Source organism: Eleutherodactylus coqui, chromosome 9, assembly GCF_035609145.1.
Source record: "Eleutherodactylus coqui strain aEleCoq1 chromosome 9, aEleCoq1.hap1, whole genome shotgun sequence".
Taxonomy (NCBI): Eukaryota; Metazoa; Chordata; class Amphibia; order Anura; family Eleutherodactylidae; genus Eleutherodactylus; species Eleutherodactylus coqui.
This window is the reverse complement of record NC_089845.1, coordinates 102,481,310-102,509,004: the sequence shown is the minus strand read 5'-3', so window position 1 is coordinate 102,509,004 and position 27,695 is coordinate 102,481,310. Positions and strand designations below refer to the sequence as shown.

Genomic DNA, 27,695 nt, shown 5'->3' with positions numbered 1-27,695 from the left:
GTTGGTTCTGCGAGAGCATCCGGGGGAGGAGGCTCCTGCAGCACACTGACGTCAGAGTGCGCCGGAGATCATCTCTGCTAGCGGCGCACCGGGCACAGGAGGAGCGGAGCTTTCAGGAGGTAAGTACGTGGGTCTTGGGGGGCACTGTCACTGCTGTGGGGGTCAGTCACTGCTGTGGGGCCACTGTGGGGGTCAGTCACTGCTGGGGGGCCGCTGTAGGGGTCAGGCACTGCTGAGGATCTGCTGTGGGGGGGGGGGGGCTGCTGTGGAGGGCAGTTAATGCTGGGGGCCTCTGTGGAGGGCAGTAACTGCTAGGGGGCCACTTTCGCTGCTGGGGGGCAGTTACTGCTGGGGGCCCGCTGTGGGGGGCAGTTACTGCTGGGGGCCTGCTGTAGAGGGAAGTTACTGCTGGAGGCCCGCTGTGGGGGGCAGTTACTGCTGGGGGCCCGCTGTAGGGGGCAGTTCCTGCTGGGGGCCCGCTGTGTGGAGCAGTCACTGCTGGGGGCCCGCTGTGTGGAGCAGTCACTGCTGGGGGGCCGCTGTGGGGGTCAGTCACTGCTGGGGGGCTGCTGGGTTCTTCTGTGGGGGGCCGATACTGCTGGGGGGCCACTGTGGGAGCAGTTACTTCTGGGGGCCCGCTGTGGGGGGCAGTTACTGCTGGGGGCCCACTGTGGGGGTCAGTCACTGCGGGGGCCTGCTTTGGGAGTCAGTTAATGCTGGGGGCCTATGTGGGGAGCAGATAATGCTGGCGGGGCACTGTGGGTGGTGCTGTCACTGCTGGGGGCCAGTTACTGCTGGGGGGCCACTGTGGAGGGGTGCTGTCACTGCTGGGGGGCCACTGTGGAGGGGTGCTGTCGCTGCTGGGGGGCCGCTGTGGGTGGTGCTGTCGCTGCTGGGGGCCGCTGTGGATGGTGCTGTCGCTGCTGGGGGCCGCTGTGGGTGGTGCTGTCGCTGCTGGCGGCCGCTGTGGGGGGCAGTTACTGCTGGGGGCCATTGTGTGGGGGGGCGCTGTCGCTGCTGGGGGGCCGCTGTAGGGGGGGCACTGTCGCTGCTGGGGGCCACTGTGGGGGCACTGTCACCGCTGGGGGGGCTCATCATTACTGAGATAAGTGAGGGGGAGGCAGCGAGAGGCGAGGGCCTGTGCTATGGGTGTTTTTGGATTTTTTAAATACAGTTATACATTACAATTATATATTTTTGTTATTTAAACTATAAATATCGCGAATTTATGTATTTTTTCTCAAAGTGACACACCACCCGAGTTATGCTCGTTTTTTTGGCGAATTTTGACACTCCAAGCTCAACGGTTGCCCATCAATGACTTAGAGGCACGGGTATCATGAACAATAACTATTGAAAGTGTTGCTATCGCCTTTGGCAAGTAAAAGAGAGAGATGGAAAGATGATAAGAACATATGACAGGAGAACTGAAAGCCCCAGGGAGAGGGGAAAGGTCAAAACTGCAAGTCATAGATAACCCATAAAAAGAGTAGACTGGCGGCCCGTCAAAATGAAAAGGGCAGAATGTATCTGACATCGATCAGGTGTAGCATGCAGCAAGGTGGGCATGTCAAGTTCAGGAGCCTAGAGGCAGATCATGCATTCTTTGGCCAAACAGGTCAGTCCTGAATGAGGGATGTTACATTGTGACTTTAAGAGTCGATAATCAGGAAATGAGCAAAGAAAAATAAGGTAGGGGAAGAAGAACTTAAGTGAGCAATTCACACCATGGAGAATTCAGTGCTGATTGTCTTAAAGGGTAGAAGATATGGTGTAGAAAAAATGAAGTGGAGCTACTCCAGTGAAGAGATCAAGTGCAGTAGTGGTGAAAAAGTCCTTGTCCTAATTAGGTATCCTGATGGTGAATGAGCAAGAGAGGTATATTCATGGAACATTGGGTGCGGCCAACCCAGTAGCTGTATAGTAAATGAAGTAATAAAAAAATCAAGAAAACGGTGATAAGGCGCAACCCTTAAATGGACATGCACATACACAGGTGTTTGTCATAAAAAAATCTCAGTCCTTATTTGATAAAACCAGCTTAAAACTTGTAATGTGCACTTCTGTAATTCAAATAAGTATTGGCGTCTGTCGGTTTCAAAAATGTCTTTGTACGGATTGTTGATTCCATGATATAATATGAGGTTCAGATATTCGAAACCGATTGGCAAGCTTTTCCCGAGAAAAAAATATGTAAACGTTTTCATTAAGATGAATGGTAAAAGAATTAAAATCGTCATCTGTATCTTCCCATATAAAAATCAAGTCATCAATGTTCGTTTATAAAAATTGATATTTTTTGACCAACTGTGGTTAGACGGGATATATTTCTACTCAAATTTGCCAACATAAAGATTGTCAGAACTTGGGTGAATTTAGTGCCCATAGAGGTTCCCTTTGATTGTATTAAAATTTTTAAATCAAAAGAGAAATAGTTATTTCTAGAATGCTATCAAAAATAAAAATGTTCTGTTTGGTGAGTAAGGTAAGGCTCAAATCACAGAGGTGAGAGAAAAAAAACAAGGACATTATTGACTGAAAAGGAAACCAATAATGCAACATCTGATAGACTGCAGGCCAGGCTCAGTCGCCGTAGACCTTAGTAGAATGCAGAGAGCCGTACTATAATATGGAGCAGCTCCTTGTTCAATGCAGGCTAATAGTGCAGCCACTCACTCAACCCAGCCCAGATTGAGGAAGAGTGACTGCAAACAAACATAGTCTGCACATGTGAACGGATACCAAAGACGCCAACCACAGATGGTGCGCCACACTACACAGGAGTGTGACCCCCTACTGGTATGGTAAGGTTCAGTTCAAGGATGGAATAGATAGTATTAAGACCTTCTTCATGTGGGAAATTGGAATATAACGAAGTTATGTCCAGTGTGGCTCAACAATAAGATGGATGCCACGGAATGGATTTGAGAATAGTGAGTAATAAAATGGTGTCTTTTTCAAATAGGATTGAAGATTAATCACGTATCTATGCAGGAGGATGTCTACGTATTGTGAGAGGTTACTTGTGACGGAGTTGATCACAGAAATGATTGGTCTGCTAGGAAAAGTTGTGTTCTTCATTGTGGATTTTTGGTAAGTGGTAGAAAATTGGCATTCTTGGGTTCTTGATGATAAGAAGGTCTCTCTCCTTCTTTGATATGATCTGATGGTTATAGGCCTCTTACTAGGTCAATGAGTAATTTTTGTATATCTCCACTGGGTCTGCTGATATGGAATTGCAGTATGAAGTATCTAACAGAATTTGTAAGGCTTCTGTGATATAGGTTGAGCGATCTTGCAGTACTACACCACTTCTCTTGTCTGCACTTTGAATGATATTATTAGGGTCATCCATTAGAGATCTGATACCTAGATGCTCACTTTTCTAAAGAGTTCGCCTATGTTTGGGCTGGTACATCTTATTGGTATTCTTAAACTCTGTGTTGACCAATTTAAAATCAGGTTTCTATATACTTGCCCCTATGATGAATGGGGTAAAATGAGGATTTGGGCTTCAAATCTGTGCAGAGAGCAGGTGGAGAGGAATTAGGATCTGTGGTGAGTGTGAAATACTCACTATACATAAGTAGTCCGAGAACCTTCTTATGGACCAAGAAACAAAGTTTCATTCATTCCAACAACTTCTAGGGGAGGGATTATTTTTGACAATGAGTATGCAGTGTGCCAGAATGTGGAGGGGTTTGGTGGTAATAGCAGTGGGGGCCCCATGGTTTTCCCCTTACACAAACCGGGCAGCAATCGATAAAATAAAAGTTTTATCTAGTCTAGTTTGGCGTTTTGAGCTATGCGTCAGTCGGGTAGAGTATGGTGGTATGTGGTAGTTGGTCAATTTAGTGACGCCAGCCTGTATACAGGCCTAAACCCGTTCCTGGCAAAGATAAAATGAAAAAAAAGAAAATAAAAATGGGGGATGTAGTACCTTCCCCTGGAGGTTGGTGTAGTATTCTTCAGTGGAAATGTTAAAGTGGTGCGAAGGGAAACTCCAGGAGTCAGGTTGAACGGCAAAACCAATAACATTAATTTATTCATTAGAGAAGTCTTTAATTAATAGAATTTGTACAGTAGGCATTACTCTTCTTTGAGGTAATTAATTACAGGTAAGTACAGGAACCACTTCTGTACACTTTACCTTATGACTGATTAAGGTAAGTACAGGAACACACATCTGTACATTTTGCTTTGTCTTTCTGCTTTTATATCTGTATAGATCTCCTTTTCTTGCTCTCTCTCTCTTCCTTATTTTATCTATCAGTTCGGCCTAATGCACATGCGCGTATTTCAACTGTGCGGATCCCACAGCAAATACAGCCCATGGGACATTCATTGAAAAATGCATTTCCATGCCCACGAGCAGAAACCAACTGCGATATTCCACTCGTGGGGTCGAAATTGCATCATGTCCTATTTCAGTGCAAGCCTTGCAGAGGCTCGCATGACCGCGTCACTGCTAACGTGTCGGCTCTGCACTACACTTGTGTGGCTGTGTGCCAGCCGTCACATCCACAGCGCAGAGTGAAGATGCCGGACAGGTAAGCCAGGGGTCACTGCAGGGGCATAGGGTCCCATCCCGCTGCGAGGATCTCGCAGTCGGAATACGATCCGGCCGTCTACATTCTGCCTTCTTCTTTCTCTATCCTTCTTTCCCCATGAACTGTTTTCCTTACTCTCTTAAATAGAATCCACCTCCCACTTATGCAGTGACCAAAGTGCAGGGCACACCCCTGAGGAGATGGCAGGGTAGCTATTAGGAATGTCACAGTAGCACTACCAACTCCTCCCCTGAGGGACGCGTGTGACCCTTTGCCAAGGCCCTGACAGGCCTCTCCAGGCAACGCTGGTGCAGCGGTTACCTGCATAAGCTTTGGTAACTGACCTTTAGACTTTGTCACGGGTGACGCCACAGTTCCATATTCCGCAGTGAATCCAAACGGGAAAATAAAGTCCAGACACACACCGGTAAATTGTAGAACACATTGTTGCTGGGAACGGACAACAACCAGAACTTTTACTTGACACCTTTCAGTAGGTGAATTTACAGAAAGATGATTGATAATTACACACCAGTGCAGGAGACAATGGAGAAGGTCAGGGAGGAGAACACAGGATGACACTAGGTCCATAGTCTTAGTCATCTGTTGGACAACACTCCTGGAAAAGACACTCCAGAAGAGGGAAAAGAAACGCTCCACTGAACACTCACTCTTCTGGATATTTTCAGACACTGCATGGTGGACTCCACTTCACTTGCACCTGGAGAAAATGATCCTGGGTATGAGCATCCAGTACCTTTCCTCTTCTTCCATTCTTCGGTACCCATAGGCTGAAGGTGCCTACAGGTAACCCACATGCAAACTCCTTGCTCTCTCTCCACAAACTCTCCAAACCAAGGACTTCCTCTTTCTCCCCCTAGTACATCTTGCAAAAATCCATATATGCATTATGCTCACATGACAACATAAATTGTTATATTTCCAGACAAATACAAGACAGTTATGGAGGGGCCAGATACCTATACTTTAGGCCACTACACTTACACTTCTTTCTTCTCACCACACTGTCGCTTTCCTGCTCTGCTCTTGTCTTTCCTTCAACTGCCAAACTCCAATTTACTACTCTGCTCCTGACAGGAATTAGCTAACCAACCCCTGCAGAGAGCTGTTCCACCAGTCACAGACTTTCTCACCCCTAAGTGTCCTGCCATCCAATCCCTACCCTGTTGCTGGGTGAAACACTGGCCAATGGGAATGAGGGAATTGACATCGAATAAGGGACATGGTTGGTTGTCAGGCAGATTATACAGTCAGCAGTAACCCATCCCCCACCTTGGGTTGAGTTAAGTGGCTGCTCATTAGTCTGCACATGAATATTTTTGCTCCTCTATATTGCCATCTGGCTGGCTGCATGCTACTAGGGTACATGACGATTGACCTTCCATGCAGTATATATCTTGTATCTGGCTTCCTTTTCTGTGAGTTGTCTTTGTACAATTTTTCTCACCCCTGTATGATTTTATGCAGTTTATCAGATGGTGCATTTCTGGCTTCTTTTTCTGTGACTTAAGGCCCAATTAGGCGGAACAAATGCCGGGAAAACGATGCACAACACATGTCCCCGCACATACTAGCTCCCGTGCAGCAGCATGAGAGTGAGTATCGCACACAGCTAGGTGGCTGGAGGAGATTTCTCTCCTCACGCTCCCCGGCCCCTTTCCATTGACTTAACATAGCAGCTGTTCAATACTGAACGGCTGCTATTTACACTGAACGATGATCGTTCAGTTCATTGTCTATCATTAATGTTGCATAAACAATGGACGATGAGCTGGCCACTCTGTTTGCGAGCCAGAAATACTAGCTCCCATGCAACAGTACAGGAGCGAGTGTATGCAGGGACGAGTATCAGGTATTGTTTGTCCAACATTTGTATAGTCTAAATCCACCTTCAAATGTAAATCCTGCAGCGTTAAGGGATTAATGTCTTGTATTTTTGTGTTCCTCTTGAAGTAGAAAAAAACAATTTAGGCTGCATTCATTTCTGCAACCCGAGGTTCCATTCGGAGCTATCAGCATACATCTAGGATAAAATCTCAGATGAAATAGATCAGCATACTGCGCTATTTCATCCTGAACAATACCAGAGGGAGTAATGGAAGACATTCAGGCCAATGAGTTCCATCCGGCCCTGTTCGATTCCATAACAAGACGGATCCGTTCTGGCAGGGATTTCATTTTCCTGCTTCCATAACAAAACAGGAAGATGTGAATGTGGCCTTATTCTACAAGCTGCACAGGATAGCTAGAACTATTTAGGTCTGTTAGAAGGTCGGACATTAACTTATAGGTAAGCCATCTTCCAATAGGTGGTACAGAGACATTGTACCACCTCTCATTTGCATACCAAATTTCCCAGAGAAGCATTGCATGGCTATAAGTCTGTTTACCCCAATTTTGTGCTCTCCAAAAGGAGAAACAGTACCCCTCCCAATCCCCACCAGAGGCTTCTCAACTAGCCAACCAGAACCCTACTTTGGACTGATAAGGTTGAATAACCTGAAACACCTTGTCAGTAAATTGGTATTTTTTTGCCTACAGAGAAAACTTTGGTTTGGCTTACAGCTTTAGTTACCTTCCACTAGGTGGCACTGCAGAGGCATTGTACCATCTTTGATTTGCGTACCAAGTTTCCTAGAGGAGGACTGCATGCTCTAAAAGTTTCATTAGACTTACTTGGTGCTCTCCACAAGGAAAACTGTACCCCACCCAAATGAATACTTGGAGACTATTATTGATTCAGTTAATAGTGAGTTTTGTTTTCCTTTAGGTAAAATGGGTCAGATTTGCTCATTAATTGCTCTTTAGTTAGCTGAGCGTAAAGTCATAGTAAAGGAGATTTAATTTGTTGTCAGTTTTTTAGCTTTTCCTGCTAGGATTATGCTAATGGGTCAGATGATTAGCTGGAGATGATAGATGGGATTAGGAGTCATTTGTTTTAGTTCTGTTTGTGCAGAGGGATTAAAGTAATTGTCCTGGACAAAACTATTGATGACCTGTTTTTAGAGTAGGTCATCAATAGTTCATAAGTGGGGGTTTGCCGCTCAGGATCCCAACTGACCAGCTAATGGAAGAAGTTGTGACACTCTTTTGAGCGGCACAGCTTCTTCTCAGGCCAGTGATGTCACATTCATTGGTTACATGGCCTGAGCAGCTCAGTACCGGTCAAGTGAATAGGACTGAACTGTAATACCAGGCACAGCCACTACACAAGCTGAGCGCTACTGTCACTTCATTTAGCTGATTGGCTGGGATACAAGCAGCAGACCCCTTCTGCTCAATGTCTGATGACCAATACTGAGGATAGGTCATCCATTGTTTTGTGTTGAAAAACTTGTGTATGGCACTTTTACATGAAGTGGAAATGAAGCAGATTTTCAGATGCGGAAAGTCTGCTTTAAACTCTGCATCATTGGCTTTGACATGGTTTTTGCTATGGATCTGCCGCAGATTCCACCATTTTAGTTGAAGAGGTGAAGTCTTCTGTAAATTCGAACTAATGGTGCAGATTTTGACATTGTTCTTGCTGTGAAATTTGCAGCGGATTTTTTGCTGAAAATCTGAACCATTTCTGCTACATAGGAACTTACCCTTAAGCAGGATTTGTTTACTTAAATTGGTTTCATCAGTATAATGGCGAGTCTTTTTGGAGCAGCTACAACTTCGCGAAGGAGCCTGAGCCCCCATTCTCTGCTAATTCCACCTGACAACAGCGTTTTTTTAAAGGAACTATTAGGCCTTCTTCACATGGGCGTATTTGCACACACTAAAATTTGCGCATGCAATATGCAGAGAATTGAACCTATCGATTTCATAGAATCATAGAATGCTAGAGTTGGAAGGGACCTCCACCGTCATTGGGTCCAACCCCCTGCTCAGTGCAGGATTCACAAAATCATCCCAGACAGATATTTGTCCAGTCTTTGTTTGAACACTTCCATTGAAGAACTCGCCACCTCCCGTGGTAACCTGTTCCACTCACTGATCACCCTCATTGTCAGAAAGTTTTTTCTAATATCTAATCTGTGTCTCCTCCCTTTCAGTTTAATCCCATTGCTTCTAGTCTTTCCTTGTGCAAATGAGAATAGGGCTAATCCCTCTGCAATGTGACAGCCCTCCAGATATCTGTAGACAGCTATTAAGTCTCCTCTCAGCCTTCTTTTTTGCAAGCTAAATATTCCCAGATGCTTTAACTGTTCCTCATAGGACATGATTTGCAGACCGCTTACAATCTTAGTAATTCTTTTCTGAACTTGCTCCAGTTTGTCTATGTCTTTTTTAAAGTGGGGTGCCCAGGACTGGACACAGTATTCCAGATGAGGTTCCTTAATAGGAAGAGTAGAGGGGGATAATTACCTCACATGATCTAGACTCTATGCGTCTCTTAATACATCCCAGAATTGTTTTTGCCTTTTTGGCTGCTGCATCACATTGTTGACTCATGTTCAGTCTATGATCTATTAGTATACCCAAGTCTTTTTCACATGTGCTGCTGCTTAGCCCAACTCCTCCCATTCTGTATGTGCTTTCTTCATTTTTCTTGCCCACATGTAGGACTTTACATTTCTCCTTGTTAAATACCATTCTGTTAGTCGCCGCACACTGTTCAAGCTTTTCTAGCTCTTTTTGAATACTCTCTCTCCCTTCCCTATTGTTAGCTATTCCTCCTAGCTTTCCCTATCCCTCTTCCAGATCCTTTATAAAAATGTTGAACAACACTTGGCCTAGGACAGAGCCTTGTAGTACCTTACTTGATACATTCTTCCACTTGGATGTGCAGCCATTTATGACCACTCTTTGAATATGATCACTCAGACAGTTGTGAATCCACCTAACAGTCGCCTTGTCAATCCCATATTTGGTCATTTTTTCAATAAGTATGGTATGAGATACTTTGTCAAATGCTTTACTAAAGTCAAGATATACTATATCGACCACATTTCCCTGATCAACCCAGTCAGTGATTCTGTCATAGAAGAAAATTAGATTAGTCTGGCATGATTTGTTTGTTACAAATCCATGCTGGCTCTGGCTAATTACTCCATTTTTATCCATGTACTTGCATGCGTGCTGTTTACTAATCTGTTCATAGATCTTTCCTGGTATAGAAGTCAGGCTCACAGGTGTGTAGTATCCTGGATCCACCTTCTTCCCTTTTTTTGAAGATAGGGACAGCGTTTGTCTTTTTCCAAACTTCTGTTACTTCTCCTGTTCTCCAAGAATTTTCAAATATTATGGCGAGTGGCTCAGCAATTACCTCTGCTGCTTCCTTTAGTATCCTAGGATGTAATTCATCTGGACCTTGTGACTTGAATTCATTTAAGTTAGCTAAGTGTTCCCTCACCATTTCTCTGCTTATGGATATCCTGCATTCTTTTATTCCCCCAATAGCACAGAGGAGATTAGCTGATGTTCCATCTACTTTCTGAGAGAAAACAGATACAAAATAGGAATTTAAAAGTTCAGCCTTCTCAATATCATTCTTAACCAAGTCACAATTTTCATCTTGTAAGCATCCAATGGCATCTTTGACTTTTCCTTGGCTTTTAACATACCCCCAAATCCTTTTTTATTGCTTTTGGCCTTTGTTGCAAGCCTCAATTAATTATCAGCTTTAGCTTTTCTGACACTTGCCCTACAGATTCTGCAGACCACATTATATTCTTCTTTAGATATCCCCCCTTTCCATTTGATAAACATATTTTTCTTCGTTTTTAACATGTGCAAGTTCTGTGTTCATACATCCTGCTCTCTTCAAATGCTTGCCTTCTTTTAGGGATTGTTAACGATTGTGCTTTGAAAATCTCATTTTACAATATTTCTCAACCTGTCATTGGGAAATATAGAACCTGCAGCCATTGGATTCTTCCTATCCTCTTTCTGAGTTCATTAAAATCTGCCTTTCTGAAATCCAACCTTGAGGTCTGAGTTTTCTCAGGTCTTCCACCTGTTTTTATCCAAAATTCAAGGACAGCATGATCACTGCCTCCTAAGGTCCCAGCCACCCTTACTTACTCCACCATTCCCTCCCTGTTGGTAAGAATTAGGTCCAATATAGCAGATCCCATTGTTTTCTCTTCTACATTTTGAAAGCTAAAAAGTTGTCAGCAAGAATTTGTTGATTCCATTACTTTTACCTGGAGAGATTCCCAACAAATGTCTGGATATGTAAAATCCCCCATGATCACTATGTCATGCTGTTTTGAGAGCTTGGGCATCTGATGGAGAAAAAAATCATCCATATCTTCTTCTTTGTCTAGGTGGCCTATAGTAAATGTCCATAATGGTGTCCTTACTGTTGTTCTCTCTTTGTATTCTTACCCAAACAGTTTCTACAGAACTAACATGCTCTGAAGCTTGAATCTTTGTGAAAATTAATGTTCTCTTAACATACAACGCAACACCTCCTCCCCTTTTTTTAGGTCTGTTTCTTATAAATAAGTTGTATCCTTCAAGCCCATATTTCTCTTCCTGTGTTAGGAGCTCCAATTGTCCTTGTTTGTTTCCCATGTACTTAACTGTTGTATCATAACATTATGTATATTTTGCTAGCATTATGTTTAAAGTGACAGCAACTAAGCATTCATTGGTATCCAAGCTGTTATTTACTATATACAGTATAACACATCAGTTTGTTTCAAACAGGAGTAGAGCAAAGGCGCTGCAAATAAGAGCTATATAAATCAAAACTTAAGTGAGCATGCAAGGCTGTCTTCTAACTGTACTGTCTTCACACACACACCATACATGCCACATACAGGAGCTTTACACATGCCTGTGTAACACGCCAGATTGCGGTGAGGTGGGCAGCTATGATGGTGATCGCCGTGGCTCTGCTGCGTTCCCTCATGAGCGGAAGGCAGTACGCAGTTGAAAAATAATTATTTAGTTCTTTGCCCTTTGGACTACCTGTAAAGTTGGATAGGATAAGATGGTAATTTGCCAAGTTCGTGATGCCAGTCCATATACAGGCCGAGTCCTGTGCTGGACAAAATAATAATAAAAAATTGGAAAAATAAAATAAAAGTGAATGGGTCTTTCCTCTGGAGAATAGTGTGGTACCTCAGTGCAGATGTTACAGTGGTGAGAAGGGACTACAGGAGATAGGATTAAACTTTGAATTAATAGGACAATTTATTCGCTATGGGTCATCACTTTGTTACTTGAGGTAGATATGCATTTCCATCTGTGAAGCAGAGGATTCCTTTTTATTCCCTATGTAAGGGCTCAAACCCATGACCTCTTGTGTTCCAGTCAGCAGCTCTCTCCGCTAGGCTATGCAGATTCCTATATAAGCCTAGCTCTGCCAACTCCTTCGGTGCATGATTATTGTGCTCCACCACCTTGATCAAGCTCCTCTTCCTCCTGCTCCTCTACAAGCATACCGATACCTCCTGCTGCTGACCTTTGGCTTCCATGGAATATGCTTCCATCTCATTCCATTTATACTGCATACTGATACCTCCTACGGCTTTCATTGACTACACTTCTGTCTCATCCAATTTGCACTGCATACCGTGGCTTCCTGATAACGACTGCCGCCTATTCTGACTACTCTCCAGTGACTGGCTCGGCTACTACACCTGTGGCTTCAATCAAGCATTGGTAAGACAGAACAAGATAATCACACTCCCTAAAATGGAGTCTGTAGTAGCCACGCTCCGGAAACAGGTCACAGAGCTCCAAAAGTTCTGTGCCTCCAACCAGGAAACATGAGATCAAGAGGTTACAGAGGCAACTCGTGGAGCTGTGCAATTCAGTGCCAGATGTCCGCATGCCATTGCCACCAAAATTTGCTGGAGATCGTCGCCAATACCGAGCTATCCTAAATCAATGCTGGATATATTTCCAGATGCAGCCCACCTTGTTTACCAGTGACAGGAAAAAGGTGTTTTTCATCATTTACCTCCTCACTGATGAGTCGCTCACATGGGCCTCGCTGTACATAGGGACTAATAGTAATCTACTTGACAGCCTTGATGCCTTCACAACCGCTATGGGTCAAATTTTTGATGATCCGAACCGCTGTGCCATGGCTGAAGGGAGGTTACATAGCCTTTGACAGGGGCGAAATTTCGTTGCAGAGTATAAAGCAGAATTTTGTCGCTGGGCAAATGATACCACATAGAATCCAGCTGTACAACAGAGCCAATTTCGACAGGGATTATCGGAATGGGTAAAAGATGAACTTGCCAGAGAGGAGACCCCTGACAACCTGGAAGGCTTCATTCAACTGTGCATCCGGATTGACCAGAGACTTTCCAAACTGCGAAAAGAGAGACTGCATGGTTGGAGCACTAACACCCCTTATTCCTTCAGCCAATCCACATTAAGTCCCCCATCGAGGACTGAAGCTGCACCAGAACCGATGCAGGTTGAAGTCATCCACAAACCCCTTTCTACCGCTGAAAAGTAAAGATGCCGTTTTAATAATTTGTGCCTATATTGTGGAAACTTGGGACATTATGCTTTAAACTGTCCAAACAAAATCCAAAGGACTCTTGCCCTAGTCAATGTCAAGGCCACAACCAATCTAGCCATCATGGAACAAGGGGATGTCACCAAATTCATCTTTGCATTGGTAATTCAAGGCGGTGTGAAGACCCTTCCCCCGCTCCACCATTTCGTTCTCCCAATTGAGATCTTCATGGGAGATCAGAAAGACAGAGGAGAGATTTACGGTAATACCCAGAGCAGTGCAGAAATGTCTCCAGAACTTTGAGGTGAACTGGACCCCTCTGTCAGAGGCCACATCATCGTTCAGTTCTGAATGGAGGTGGGTGGGAGTACAGCACTCCCCAGCTGCCCCGTCTCCATGCTGGCCATGCTCTGAACGATGCCTCGCTCGTTTGACCAAAAGCTCGTCCCGTGTAAATAGGGCTTAACTCTGCCTATTAGACCCTATCTCATGCAGAGTTTAATGAGTAAAGGCCCATTTAGACAGGATGAATGTCGGGCAAACGATGCCCACCACTCGTTCCTGCAAATACTCGCTCTCGTACTGCTGCACGGGAGCTAGTATCGCGGCTCACAGCGGGGCGGCTAGAGGAGATTTCTCTCCTCGCGCTCCCCCGCCACTCTCCATTGACTTAACATAGCGGCCGTTCAATACTGAACGGCAGCTATTTTTCACTGAACTATCAGCGTTCAGCTCATCGTCCATCATTTATACTGATCATTCAGTGTAAATAGCAGCCGTTTAGTATTGAACAACCGCTATGTTAAGTCAATGGAGAGGGGCACTGGAGAGTGAGGGGTGAAATCTCTTGCAGCCTCCCCGCCCCCTGCTGGCCGCTCTGTGAGCGAGCCAGCGATACTAGCTCCCGTGCAACAGCGACTGTATGCGGGGAGGAGTGTGAGGCAGCGTTTACCGGACATTCGTCTTATCTAAATGGTCCGTAATGCAGTGTACTATTCTAGCAATCGAATACTTGCACCTTTGAGCCCCCTTCGGGGACCAAAAAAATATCATAAAACATTGAATAAAGTTTAATTTAAATTAAAAAAACTGTTTATAAATATGCATTTTTCCCCAGAAAAAAAGTGCTTTAGGCCTCATTCACACAAGCGTGAAAATCACGCCAAAGTTAACCATGCAAAAAAATTGCAGCTAACTTCGTGAAAAATCGTGTGTATGGGAGCTGCATGTTATAGAAAAAAATGCGCTGCTGTTTGGAATTCCCTCGGTCGGTAAAAATCCTCCTATTTCCCCCAATGGTCTAAATTGGCTCTGCTTCATTGTTGTTTTTTTTTGCCTTCCTCTGGATCAACAATGGGTGGTGGAAACAGGCGGAACTAGATAAACTTTGTCTCCCTAACATACTATGTAATGTCTAAACTTTTCCGAACGTTGGACGCAGCTAAACACCCTCCCTCCTCCCCGTTTTCCATCTGCCATATAAGTCTGTGGAAGCTCCTGCGCTTAGCGCACCAAAGATAGGTCAGGGAAGTTCAGTTGCAGGATTTCAGTTGCACATGTCCTATTATTTTAGGTGCAACTTTTTTGGACGCCTAAAATTCTTTTGTCTAAATGTTTCCATAGGAATCCATTGGTTCTAATAGTCACGATTTTTTGCACTTGTAAGTTAGTTGTGCTTTTTTTAAACTCCTGCACTCTGGTGTGGATTTTGAATTGCCAGCGAAGAAGAAGAAATCTCCCTCATTCCGGCGCAGCTACACTATGTACCGCCGGATTTTGTTTTCCACCCCCCCCTCCCCCAACTGTAATAAAAGTTCTACAACACTTTCTATGTACCCCAGAGAGCTGCCATTAATACAACTTGTCCCAAAACCAAGTTCTTATACTGTATGTCAACGAGTTATGTCTCTTGCTATGCGATGATGAGAATCACTTGTTCCTTAAGCGTGGCTTCACATGAGCATATGCGCAATTACATGTGACTCGGCGCAACGTATTTCCGCTATGAACAAGGTTTTTTTTGCACACGTACATGCGTACCTTAGGCTCAATGTTCACGTGCAGATTTTCTTTATAAAATCCGCACATGGCCGCCCGCATGGAAGATCTGTGTGTCTTGCTGCCCATAGGGATGCATTAGCATCCGTAGGGCAGCTAAAAGCATGCGGATGTGATTTCTTTTTCGGCGTGCGGGTCGCACGCACGGGAGGAAATTGCAGCATGCTCCATTTTCCTGTGGATCTGCCTCAGCTGTTTTTGTGCTGTGCCGCAGTTCGTTCTTATCATTCTTTTTTGCCCGTACGGAAAAAAAATGCAGCATGCTCTATTTTTGCGTATATTTGTGCACTAAAGAAGTCAATGGGAGATGCGCAAATATGCACTCAAATACGCGTGCAATTGTGTAATACGTTTTGTACAAGAACAAATCTGGAACTCATTACGCTAAATATCCTTTAAAACCACCATGTGAACTGGCCGTGTGAGCACACAGAGTACAGTAATGTGCGCAAAAATGCACGCAAAAGCGCACTGCCCTTGGCACAAATGCGTTGCGCTTACGCAAGTGTTTTTGCACATATGCATATCCCTTATATAGGATGCTTGCAGAACAGGTGATAACTGATGGCTGTTTGTGCCGACTCCCTTTAGTGTGCTCGCCATGTTGTGTAATCAGATGGTACAACCCCCCCTAAAAAATCCATTTTAATCCCAATGCAATAAACATAAAAAGCGTGTGTGCGTGTGTGTGTAGGGGGGTTAATACTTTTGCAAAGCGTTGTATGTGCAGGTTTACTGCATCTGTATGTGAACTACAATGTTCTCACTCCCTGATAGCAAATAAGCACCTTGAAAGTTGTGAGAAGTTCAAACACAAAGTGTAATAAAAAATAGTAGAAGTTTCATTTCTTTAGAGATTAGCATCTATTTACAATGAAAATCCCTTTAAACAGAACTTAAGAGGAAATGTTGACCCTGTTATTAGTGAATTATGTTGCGAGCCCTCGAGTCAGAAGGAATATGAGAGTGGATTTACCTAGAAGGTGATAAAGCGAGTTTACAGAAAATTCTGCAACATTCAACTGTACTTTGTGTTAAAGATCTCTGCATGCTGTCAGTAAATAGAAGTACAAACAGAATACTTCCCACAGCAGATGGTTTGTTACGATGTAGCAGTGAGCTAAATGCATCAACATCACAGATCTACTGTATCTCCCGTCCTATGGTATTAGGCCTCATGCCCACGGCCGTGACGGACTCCGCCAGTGGAATATCGCAGCGCCTCCCAAAGACCCCATACTCACCTCTCCAGAAGTGATACATAGGGATAGTTGTGTCTTCTGTTCTCTCTGCCCTCACTTCCCTTTACCTTAAGGACTCATTCAGATGAGCGCTATTTTGGCGCAGTATAGGCGCATGAATTGATTGCGCCTATACTACACTAAAGATCGCATGAACGGTTGAATTCCAGCAATTTGAATTAGCCAGTTCACACGATCTGAGGTGCGTGGTGTGTGTTATCCAGCTCCCATAGGAGTCTATGGAAAGCATGCACCAAAGACAGGTCAGGTCCTAACTTTGCACGTTTATGTCATCGTTTTTGATTAGTGGTATTCGTCCAACTTTCTGTGATCACCACCACCAATCCGACTGATTGACAGGAGCCCGGATTTGCCATAAAAGTATAATGAGAACACCATAATGATGATAAGGGCATGCCTCCCAACTGTCCCGGATTCTGCAGGATAGTCTTACATTTGGGACGCTGTCCCACAGTACTGGGCAGCAGGAGGCATATCCCACCCCGCCTCCCCCCGACAAGCAATTAACTCCCTTGTAGTCCCGATCCAGTTGCAGTGCTGTAATCAGTGCCACCCCTCACCTCTAATCCAGCATCTGCTTTCCATCTGGTGGAAAACCAGTTACAGCAGTGACCCCATTGCTGGTGGACCGGGACTACAAGTGAGTTGAATGCTTGTTGTGTGGCTGGACGGCCACTATGTGGGTCACTATTATTACTGGAACCAGTATGGAAGTCGCTATTAAGACTGGAGCTACTAATGGGGGTCACTGTTACTATTGGGGCTACTATGGGAGTCATTATTACTACTAGGTCCACAATGGGAGCCATTATTACTACTTGGACCACAATGGGGGTCACTATTATTACTGGGGCCATTAAGAGGGTCACTATTGCTGTCAGGAAGTCACTGAAGGGCATTATAATGGAATACATAAGGTTTGGCTTTGCCAAAAAGGGTTTAGCCTGTCATACAAATCTGCCACGGCACAACTGTGCATGTCACTAAACTTGTCCCTCTTTTCCTTGTTCAAAAGCTGGGAGGTATGTAAGGAGTTAATGATCTCCCTCTATAAGGAGAGTATGTTTGTTTATATAAGTTGTGAGAAAGTTCACTTCAGGATAAGGGAATCACTGAAAAACCACAGGGTGTGGGTGGGGTCACAGCAAGGGGGACTGGAGCGTAATACAGTATAAATACTCAGGACTCAGACTGCTCCAGTCACATAGGCTGAAGGACTCCTATCATGTGAGTACAGTCTGTATATCAGAATACTTTGTAGGAATTAGTCACTGACTTGATCTACGGGCAGCAAGAGTTGAGCAGATTGATGCATACTGCCATGGAGCATCTAATTTAGGGTCCTTTTGCATTGGATGATTGTTGGGAGCAGAAGTACCCAACAATCATCTAAGTGATTATAATCGCTTCTGCGCTTTCACACAGCAACAATCATCGCTCAGTGAATGGAGGCAGAGCAGGTCGTAGAGCGCTCCAACCACCTACCTCCATTCACAGTAAACAGGCAGTTATCCTTAGATGAATGACTGCCTGTTTACACAGACCGATCATTGTTTAGATTTATGCATACAGAAACTGAACAACGAATGAAAATAGAACGATTTATTGTTCGTCATTCAGTTGCTGCAAGCATTTACACTGAATGATATCGTCCCCTGTAAAAGAGCCCTAAGTCATTGGAATCCCTGCTACTGCTTGTCTTTGGAGTCCAGTGGGCGGTCCTATCAGTGATTGGTAGCCTTCCATGTATTACAGTGCACACAGAAATAACTGTCAATTACTGAGTAGAACCGCCCACTGAACTGCACCACAAGACAACAGCTAAGCTGATAGCAGCCTGACAGCCATCATAGTATCAACACATCCCAAGATTAAATGCAGCTCTGGTGGTGACTGGAGCATGAGATGTAAATGATTATGGTTGCTTTCACATCTGCTCTAGGGATTCCGCTTTCTTGCTCCATTTGGGGAGCAGGAAAGGGGAATCCCTTCGGCCAAGCAGTTCCATCTCCATTGATTATACTTGGGTCTGCCCGCTTTCTGCCCAGCTGCCCAGTTTTTGGACAGATGAAAAAGCGCTGCCTGCAGTACTTTTTCTTCCAGTATTTTCAGCCGGATCTGCGACGGAACCTCCAGCCAGAAGTGCCAGCGCAGATGTGAAACTGCCCTTACTGTATTTCTCTTTATGAGGCCTCGTTCACATGAACGCCTTTTGCGCGCATTAGAGGCGCAACTAATGGCTTCCTATAGAAGAGTTCACATGAAGAAATTTTAGAAGCGCAAAAATCTCGCACCTATCAAAGATAGGACATGCGACTGCAAACTCGCATGTAAGGTCCGTGCTGTTAGAAAAGATAGACCTGACCTATCTTTGGTACGTGCTTTCCATAGACTCCTCAGATCAAGTGAACGGGCTAATTCAAATAGATGGAATTCACCCGTTCACGTGATCTTTAGTGCAGTATAGGTGCAATCTTTTCACATGTTTTACTGCGCACAAACAGCGTTCGTGGGAACAGACCCTTATACAGATATTTATTACATTTAATAACTTTCGAGGATCAGTAAATTTCTCCTCTCTCTCTCTGTTTCTCTCTTTCCACCAGAATGAATCTTCTGACATCTATGATTCTGCTCGGAACTCTGTCGTTGGCTCTGGCTCAGACTCGGGGATGTAGACCTCATCCTGGAGGTGAGATCACACTCAACAATACCTAATCTACATCATGGTGTCGGATGTGGCATCAATTAATAACTATAGAGCGTTACTTGGACATTACACAGCTCTATTATATTGGCAAATATGTCTTCATTGTCAGCACTGTATATATGTAGCCCTAGAAGAAGTAGTTGTCATTTGCTGTAAACTCGGCATGCAGTTACATCTCAGGCAGATATGTAAATGATTAGAGTTGTGGTGTGATTAGATGAACGGTCTTGTCACCGAAGGCTCTAAAACTGGTTCCCCCTATGGCTTATAAAAGGCTTTCAGAGGCTCCTTTCCGTGTGCACTGACCTGTTCTTCTACTTGTGTGGAGCTTGTTGACCACTAGATGCTTCTACGATGTAGAGAAGAGATGTCACCCCGTTACCAGCGTCTGAGAGGGGCGCATTATTGGGATGTGAGAAGCTGGAGGGTCGTATCGATGAATTGTCCCCCACATGGAACGTTCTGATCAGACTGTTAGGAGGTGCTGGGACCAGTGGATGTGTGAGGGCATACAAGGTGACTGGGCTCAGGACCCCCTACAGACCACCAGTAGAGGGGATCATCTGATTATCCAACAAGCACAAACAGCTCCAAATGTTTCATTGTCCACTATCCAGTCAGATGGTGCCATCGTTACACCCCTGTGTCTACCCGAACCATTTCCAGGCGCTTGGCTGAAGGATATTTGGTCTCCTGGCGCCCATTATGTGTACTGCCTGTGACACCAATCCACTGTCGCCGATGTTTAAAATGGTGTTGCTAATGACAAAACTGGACTGCTACGGACTCTTCAGTGAAAACTCCAGGTTTAGTTTGGGCGCTGACGACGGCCGTGTTTGTGTCTGGAGACCTCAGGGTGAGCGCCTCAATCCTGGCTTTACTGTGGAGCCGCACACTGCCCCCACTGCTGGTGTGATGGTCTGGGGGCATTGTATACAACACTTGGTCATCCCTAGTAGTGGTATGAGGGACAATGACAGCTCAGCTAAATGTTCAGGACATTCTGCAACCACATGTGTTCCTCTCATGGCGGCTTCCAAGAGGCTTCCAGCTGGATGATGCTCGGCCGCATATCCAAGAGTGTCACAGGAATGTCCCCACAACATTATCACACTTATGTGGCTGCCCGATCACCAGATTTTTCACTAATAGAACATGTATGGGACTATCTGGGATGCCAACTTCCACAGCCTATGAGATTGTACGATCTAGAGGCTCAGTTACAACAAATGTGGAGTGATATGCCGCAGATACCATATGAAAGCCTCCATGCTCACCCATATCACATCCTGTATCCAAACTAGAGGCACCCCATTAGGGTACTAGAGTCTCCATGCCCGCCCGTATTACATCTTGTATTCAAGCTAGAGGCAGTACAATAGGGTACTAGAGCCTTCATGCCTGCCCGTATCACATCTTGTATCCAAGCTAGAGGTGGTACAACAGGGTACTAGAGCCTTCATACCCCCCTGTATCACATCTTGCATCCAAGCTAGAGGTGGTACAATAGGGTACTAGAGCCTTCATACCCCCCTGTATCACATCTTGCATCCAAGCTAGAGGTGGTACAATAGGGTATTAGAGCCTCCATACCTGCCGTATCACATCTTGTATCCAAGCTAGTCGCAGTACAACAGGGCACTAGAGCCTCCCTGCCCACCCGTATAACATCTTGTATCCAAGCTAGAGGTGGTACAACAGGGTACTAGAGCCTTTATGCCCATCCATATCACATCTTATATCCAAGCTAGTGGCGGTACAACAGGGTATTAGAGCCTCCTTTCCAGGGATCATTTCTCCACAATAAATGATCTTTTTGCTCTGACATTGTAATCACTTACTTATATCAGCGATACAATCACACAAAGTGTTATTCCAATCCAACAACTTCTGGGAGATGGATTGTTTTTTTTACAGAGTATCTCTCTCTTTCTTTCTGTGGATAGATAGTTAGATAGAATCCAGCAACTATTAAATCCACCAAATCTCTGGACAGAGCATGTCCAATAATCAGGAGCTATTAATATAAGAATTCCAGTGAGTGCCAAACTAGTGAGAATCAAATCCAAGCCAACAGTAGACGATCTCTCACATGCTGCTTCTTGCTACATGCAGTGCTGAAAATCTAGATAATGAAGGAAACAGTGGAGACCGCCATCTTTCTTGCATCTTTTCCAGGAATGACAGATGTGTTGCCAACAGTGACTGATAAAACCCACTAACTTATAATGGGAGCCAATAAGGGTCATGAAGTAGGTTTTTTAGATGGCAAAATAGTGATGCATCCTTCTCTATACTTTCCATTAAATCATGATGAAATTAATGACAGAGAATCCAACAAAAATGTGAATAGTGGGTTTTACAAACCCATTTGGTCTTTACGTCCATTTCTCAGTCCATGTTCCTTCCTCTTCTGTTCTTATTTCCTCAGCTCAAAATATAGCAAGAAATGGAGAAGCTTCTCAGAAATCTATCCTTCAACATAGGGTGATGGGATACGCAAATAAAGCCATCGATGGTGTCAAGGAGACAAATTACCACAAGGGATCCTGCAGTCACACCAATATAGAAAAAGATTCCTGGTGGCAGGTGGATCTCAAACAGATGTACAAGATAACAAATGTTGTCCTAACAAACAGACGAGACTGTTGTTCGGAACGACTGCTACATGCCGAGATCAGAATTGGTAATTCTCCAGACAACAACAACCAAGTGTAAGTTTATTTTGGCTACCAGTAAATGACTTTTACCATTCAAACAGATCTTCCCATCTTGTACTTCTTCAGAATCTACTGTCTTGTGTATCGTCAGAGTTTCTTGCCTTGATATTCTCCACAATGTCCCGTGTGGTGTTCCCCCACAATGCCCCGTGTTGCGTTCCCCCACCATGTATTGAAGAAAATTCTGGAAGCATGCAGATCGGCTATATAAAACATATCACTTTATTCTCCCATCACAAAAAGACAGCAACGTTTCGGCCGTAAGGCCTTTCTCAAGCTTGAGAAAGGCCTTACGGCTGAAACGTTGCTGTCTTTTTGTGATCAGAGAATAAAACAATACGTTTTACATAGCACCTCTGCTTGCTGTCGGAATTTTCTTCTATACTACATGGACTTCTGTGGGAGTGCTGGTTTTGACTCTCTCTGGCTGTTGCATTCTGTTGCCCTACCCAGATTGGGTTATTCCTGGTGCTGCTGCCACATGTCTTTACTTTACATGTGTTTCTACAATGTCCCATGTTGTGTTCCTCCACAATGTCCCATGTTGTGTTCCTCCACAATGTCCCATGTTGTGCTCCTCCACAATGTCCCATGTTGTGTTCCTCCACAATGTCCCATGTTGTGTTCCTTCACAATGTCCCACGTTGTGTTCCTCCACAATGTCCATTCTTTTATTTTTTTTTTCAATGTTGTCTTCTGTTTTTCCAGAATGTCCAATCTTCTGTTTCTACACAATGTTCCCTTTTTTGTTCCTCCACAATGTCCCATCTGGTGTTTCTCTACAAATGTATTTCTTGTGCTTTATGCTTCTACTTGTGACGCACGTGTTTTGCCAACTGGAAAACAACAAGTTCGGATACGGCTTTAAAGAAGGACAAGTGGGTTGATACAACAAAATTTATTGATACAAATGAATAAATGATTATAATAAAATATAAAAAGATGCTTCTGACCTATTATAGTTTGTGTTCTATTTTATATACTATAACTTGCTTAGTCATACCCAAGATTTGTATCGTTTTAAAACAAAGATGTTATCAAACTCTGGAATTGGTCAGGTTCTACAGAGTGATAAGATCTAGTCAGACAAAGTCTACCTCCTAGACAAGAGATATGCATATGGCGGGCTCCTATACCAACAGGCAAAATGGTATCATATGTGTTACAACAAGCATCAAAACCATTCTCTTAGTTACCCAAAATAAAACACGTAGAACAGGTCTGGAGTTAGGTTCTTAGAATGCAGGGCCTAGTTGATATATTAAAGCCTGTTCAGATAGATATATGTATATATATATGGAATCAAGGATTAATGGCTACAAAATAGCCATAAAATATTTCCATTACACTCACGCCATGATTCTTATGATTGTCTCCATTCATTCTGTCCTTGACTATTTTATTTATTTTGAAGATAAAATAAAAGTAGGGCTGGACAGTAAATCAGATCATTGTTAACCACTAAAGTGAATGGGAACTTTGCCTGTAATGCCAAGCCTAGCTACTGAGGAGGGAACAAAGTTGCTTCCTGCAGATATCAGCTCAGTGTACAAGCACCCGCTACAGCACACAGCTGATTTTTGGGGGTAGGCCATCCATAGTTTATAACTGGACAACCCCTTTAAGAGCCATGCTTTTAGGAAATCAGTGGAGCAGGGATTAGTATTTTTACCCTTGACTGGTACTTTGGTGATCATTTAATGACTGCATTACACATTAGTTTTGATTCCATAGGACAACAGAAACAGTTCTTAATTTATTTTTCTGCAGTCCTTTTGGTTCACACAACGAGACGAGTTCAATAAAATGTTCAATTCTAAAGTCAATCACATCAGTTTCATCATCTTTGCACTTCTCACTGGTCCAATTAGATCTTGACATTTGAAAAAAAAACTTTCATGTCTCTTTCCACTCACTTATGTTATTGTCTTCCAATTGTTTCTTGTTTTATGTTCCGACTCGGTCTAAACATGATGAATGTGTAGAAAATAGCAGCTGATTATCACAGGTCTTTGCTGGTTTTCTCCTTCAGGTGCGGCACAGTCACCAGTGTTGCGGATGCCAGTTTGCCATTCTGCTGCAACGGGATGTTAGGTCGGTACGTCAGCGTGGTGATTCCAAGACAATTAGCGATGGTGACGCTGTGCGAGGTCGAGATTTATGGAGACCTGGTTACTGATGAGTATAAAGTCTGCTGGTAACATCTAAGTTCCAAGAGGAATTAAAAAATATCCAATCTTTTCTTCAGCTACAGACGATTCTTCTGTATCTCCAGCTCTGTATTCCATGGGAGAATCTCTATTGTATAATCAATTGTTTGGAGATTGGAAGGAGCACGTTCTCCATTAATACTCAAAAAATAAATGCCTTTCCTTTAATTCAACTCCCCACATCTTAATTTTTAAGTCATCAACTGCAGCTGGAGAGGGTAACATTCAGTCTTCACAGCAGCAGGAAAGTGAGATGTGTGCCCTCTGCTGAACTCTAGTGGCAAATGTTAAAACTGCAAGATCTGATGTATCTTTGCACAACAGGACTCCAGGAAACCCAGCTGACTGCCCCCATGTGACTTGTAATAGCAGCCATATCACTCAGATTTCTCAGGTTTAGAAGAAGCAGCTGACTATCTAGAACAACTTTACAGAAAAAGAAGACTCAAGGGCTGATTTTATATTTGAAGAAGAGATGTGCTGTGAACCTGTTATCATTCTATGGTGAGGAGTCTGAATCTCTCTCATAGACAAAGTCTCAGAACTTGGCAATTCAACCCTGGGTATTGGTGGCAGTTACCACCACTTCATGCACCTGCCAGTCACATGCACAAGTGAGACAGAGTCTCATAAGCACTCCCCACTCACTTTCCCAAGACTCTGCTGCACAGCTCACACCTTCTCTTCACTTCACCTTTTATCTCTCTGCTTATGTTTTAACTTCCTGCCTCCCATGTGACCCATCACAGCCAATAATATAATAGAAAAACAATCATTACACAGATCCCTGTTGTAACATAGCTTGACTACTAGAAGCCAGGAGGGCCCCAGAGTTCGAATAACTTATCACGCATTAAAGGGGGTTGTCCAGGGTTAGAACACATGGCTGATTTCTTCCAAATACAGCGCCACCCATGTCCATTGGGTTGTGTCTGGTATTGCAGCTCAGCTCCATTGAAGTGAATGGTTGCTGAGTGGCACATGAGTGGCACTTACAGCTATTACTGAGTGGCACATATAGAGGCATTATATCACAGATGTACATGCAGGAGCACTATTACTAAGGGGCACATACAGGTGCATTATTTCACAGGGCCACATCCTGGGGCACTATTACTGAGGCACACATGTGAGGGCACTATTACTGGGTGGCACATATAGGGTCATTATTTTACAGTGCACATACAAGAGCACTATTACTGATGGGCACACATAAGGGCAATATTACTGAGGGGCACATAAAGGGGCATTATTTTTCAGGGACACAGGCTTGAGCACTATTGCTGAGGGACACATGAGTGGGCACTATTACAGAGGTGCACAATCAGGAACACTATTACTGAGGGGCAAATGTGGGGGAACTATTACTGAAGGACATATGCAAGGGCATTGTTACGGAGTGGCACATACAGATGCATTATTTCACAGGGGCACATGCAGGAGTACTGTTACTCAGGGGCACAAGCAGCAACACAATTACTGACGGGTAGATATGGGCACACTAATACTGAGAGCCACATGTGAGAGATCTATTACTGAGGAACACATGTAGGGCACTATTGCTGGGGGAGACATGTAGAGCACTATTAATTAGGGGCACAGTTAGAGTATAGAGTATTTTTGTCATGTTTCTTAGGGATAAATTTCATTTCTTTTGCTGCTTTCATTTCATATGCTGTTCAGGTATCACTTATCTAATACAATTTAGGGTTCATGCCCACAACCAGTGGGGGATACGCCCTCGGATTTACGCCGCAGGAGTACCGCGGTGGTAAACAAATACGTGCCAGCTGGTGATCGCAGAAAAATGCATGTTTTCCCACGGTCTCCATTAATACTATATTAAATCACACGTGGAAAACAAATCGCGGCATGTTCTATTTCTGTGCCGGTCTCGCGGAGGCCCACACAGAAATGTCCCTCTGGGCCACAGACTCCGCTCTGCGCATATGCCGTCTGGACAGCAGTCGGCACATCAGAGAGCAGGAGCTGCGGGAGCAGGGGAAACCGCACTGGTCCCTGCAGAGGCGCAGGTCGGGTCCCACTGCGAGAATTCTCACAGCGGGATCCGACCCGGCCGTCTGCAGGCGGCCTTTCTCATCTTTAAGAGTGAATGCCCACGGATAGATTTACATTGTGTTTCCCGCGGCGAAAATCTGTGCAGGAATTCCGCTGTGGCAAGGTTCTATTGAAGCTAACAGCTTTCTGCCTGCCAACACACACATGTGGATTTCTACTGTGGATTTCCACCGCGGGTAAAAAAATCGGGGCATGTTCTATTTTATGCATATTTCCACAGCAGGACGGTTCCATTGATACAGTATGGAGACTATGGAAATCCATGCTGAAAAAAGCAATCACTCACTGGCACTTTTTTGTTTGAATTGCAGTACTCCAGCGGCGGAAATCAGCAGGCGTATTCCGCATCGCTTGTGGGCATGAGCCCTAAATATTTTTTTGCACTGCCCCATATAGAGAGGACGAGCTGTCCGGCAAACTTTGCCGGACAGCTCATCCCAGCGATGCTTGCTTCTGTGCTGAAAGCGCTGCTGGCATAGAGATGGAGTAGGCGAAGAGTGTTCTTCCCCCGTCCGCCTCCATTCACTTTAAACATACAGTTGTTCATAATTGAATGACTGCTGTTTACACTGAACGGCGCATTGTTATTCTGCATGCAGAAACTGAACAATTCTCATTCAGTCGCTGTATGCATTTACACGGGACGACTACCGCTAAAATTCCTGTGGGAGCAAGAGAATTTGAACAATTCTGAATGATAATTATCCCATGGAAATGGTCCTTAACACTATAAATAAACGAGCCTTCCTGTATAAAAGCCTGAGATCTCCACTCCAACAGTTGGATGGCTCATCGTGGATCCCCATTAACTACCTGCTCTTCTGATGTGTGGGAGGATCTTGTGGGGAAGGAGAGAACTTAAGGTATCGCGTGAAAGTTTCCTGCTTAATCAAGAGGTTAGTAATGGGGATATCCAGAACTCTCTACTATATTTATGCTTGAGTGTTTAAACGTGTGAGTCAGTGAGTGATTGGGTTAAGTCAAAACTGAGCTGGTGAAATGATCCCTCTCTTGTCGGTGTAGAGACCAACCTGGGGTCAAATTCATCACTTGACTGGACTGATTTATGGGGGCCCTGACACTGATAAGGTACGTCGATCAGATACATACAAAGCAATACAGAGAAACAGGGTGGTTGTGGTTGTGATTGTGTTAAGGGCCTGTGTACTTCTGACCACTTGCATACGTATAGGCGGTGCAGAGGGTGTGGTCTCACCTAGGCCCAGGAGCCCTAGGGGGCCCATAAAGTCTCTCTTCCTCATATTACAAACCAATACTATCAATGAAGCTTTATAGTTGGTGGCCCAGTTCCTGATTTGCACTGGGGCCCAGCAGCTTCAAGTTACGCCTCTGCTTCCAAATGTTGAGTGAAATGAAGTGGCACAGGTTAAGGACTGTTTTATGTCATGTCCAAACTGTTGTTGTTCTATTATTCTATTAGAGAGTCCACGTAGTATACAGTAGATCTAAAAGTTTGTACATAAAGTCATGTTGGAGAAACAGGACACACCACGGGGGCAGGGTTATATGAAGTGTAATTATCATGCAGTCCTGGGGAAGATAACTATTGGGAGGGCTTGGCACCATATCAAAAACACAGGTATAACCATAGGGCGGTAACTGCAACATGACTGCAGCAACCTTGATGATTATCTAATCTAGTTAC

The 27,695-nt window shown here is 44.3% G+C and overlaps 1 protein-coding gene across 4 annotated transcripts; it reads left to right on the top strand.

Annotated features, from left to right (window-relative positions):
• Positions 1 to 24,118, top strand: LOC136578289 (fucolectin-4-like). 4 transcript variants are annotated; one of them, XM_066578233.1, is made up of 5 exons: positions 1 to 119; positions 2,966 to 3,093; positions 18,917 to 19,002; positions 21,452 to 21,734; positions 23,773 to 24,118. In XM_066578233.1, exons 3-5 carry the CDS (start codon positions 18,918 to 18,920, stop codon positions 23,939 to 23,941), a joined length of 537 nt encoding a protein of 178 aa, XP_066434330.1. In that variant the 5' UTR covers positions 1 to 119; positions 2,966 to 3,093; position 18,917; the 3' UTR covers positions 23,942 to 24,118. The 4 variants fall into 4 exon arrangements, with proteins under 4 accessions (XP_066434330.1, XP_066434332.1, XP_066434333.1 ...); XM_066578235.1 differs by lacking the exon at positions 2,966 to 3,093; XM_066578236.1 differs by lacking the exons at positions 1 to 119; positions 2,966 to 3,093 and adding an exon at positions 5,339 to 5,357.
• Positions 24,119 to 27,695: the final 3,577 nt, after the last annotated feature.

Excerpts from the sequence above, each read along its gene's own strand:
- LOC136578289 (XM_066578235.1), top strand. The coding sequence starts at position 18,918 with ATGAATCTTCTGACATCTATGATTCTGCTCGGAACTCTGTCGTTGGCT. Across the intron at positions 19,003-21,451 it reads ATGTAGACCTCATCCTGGAG|CTCAAAATATAGCAAGAAAT; the intron begins GTGAGATCACAC and ends TTATTTCCTCAG. Across the intron at positions 21,735-23,772 it reads CCAGACAACAACAACCAAGT|GTGCGGCACAGTCACCAGTG; the intron begins GTAAGTTTATTT and ends TTTCTCCTTCAG.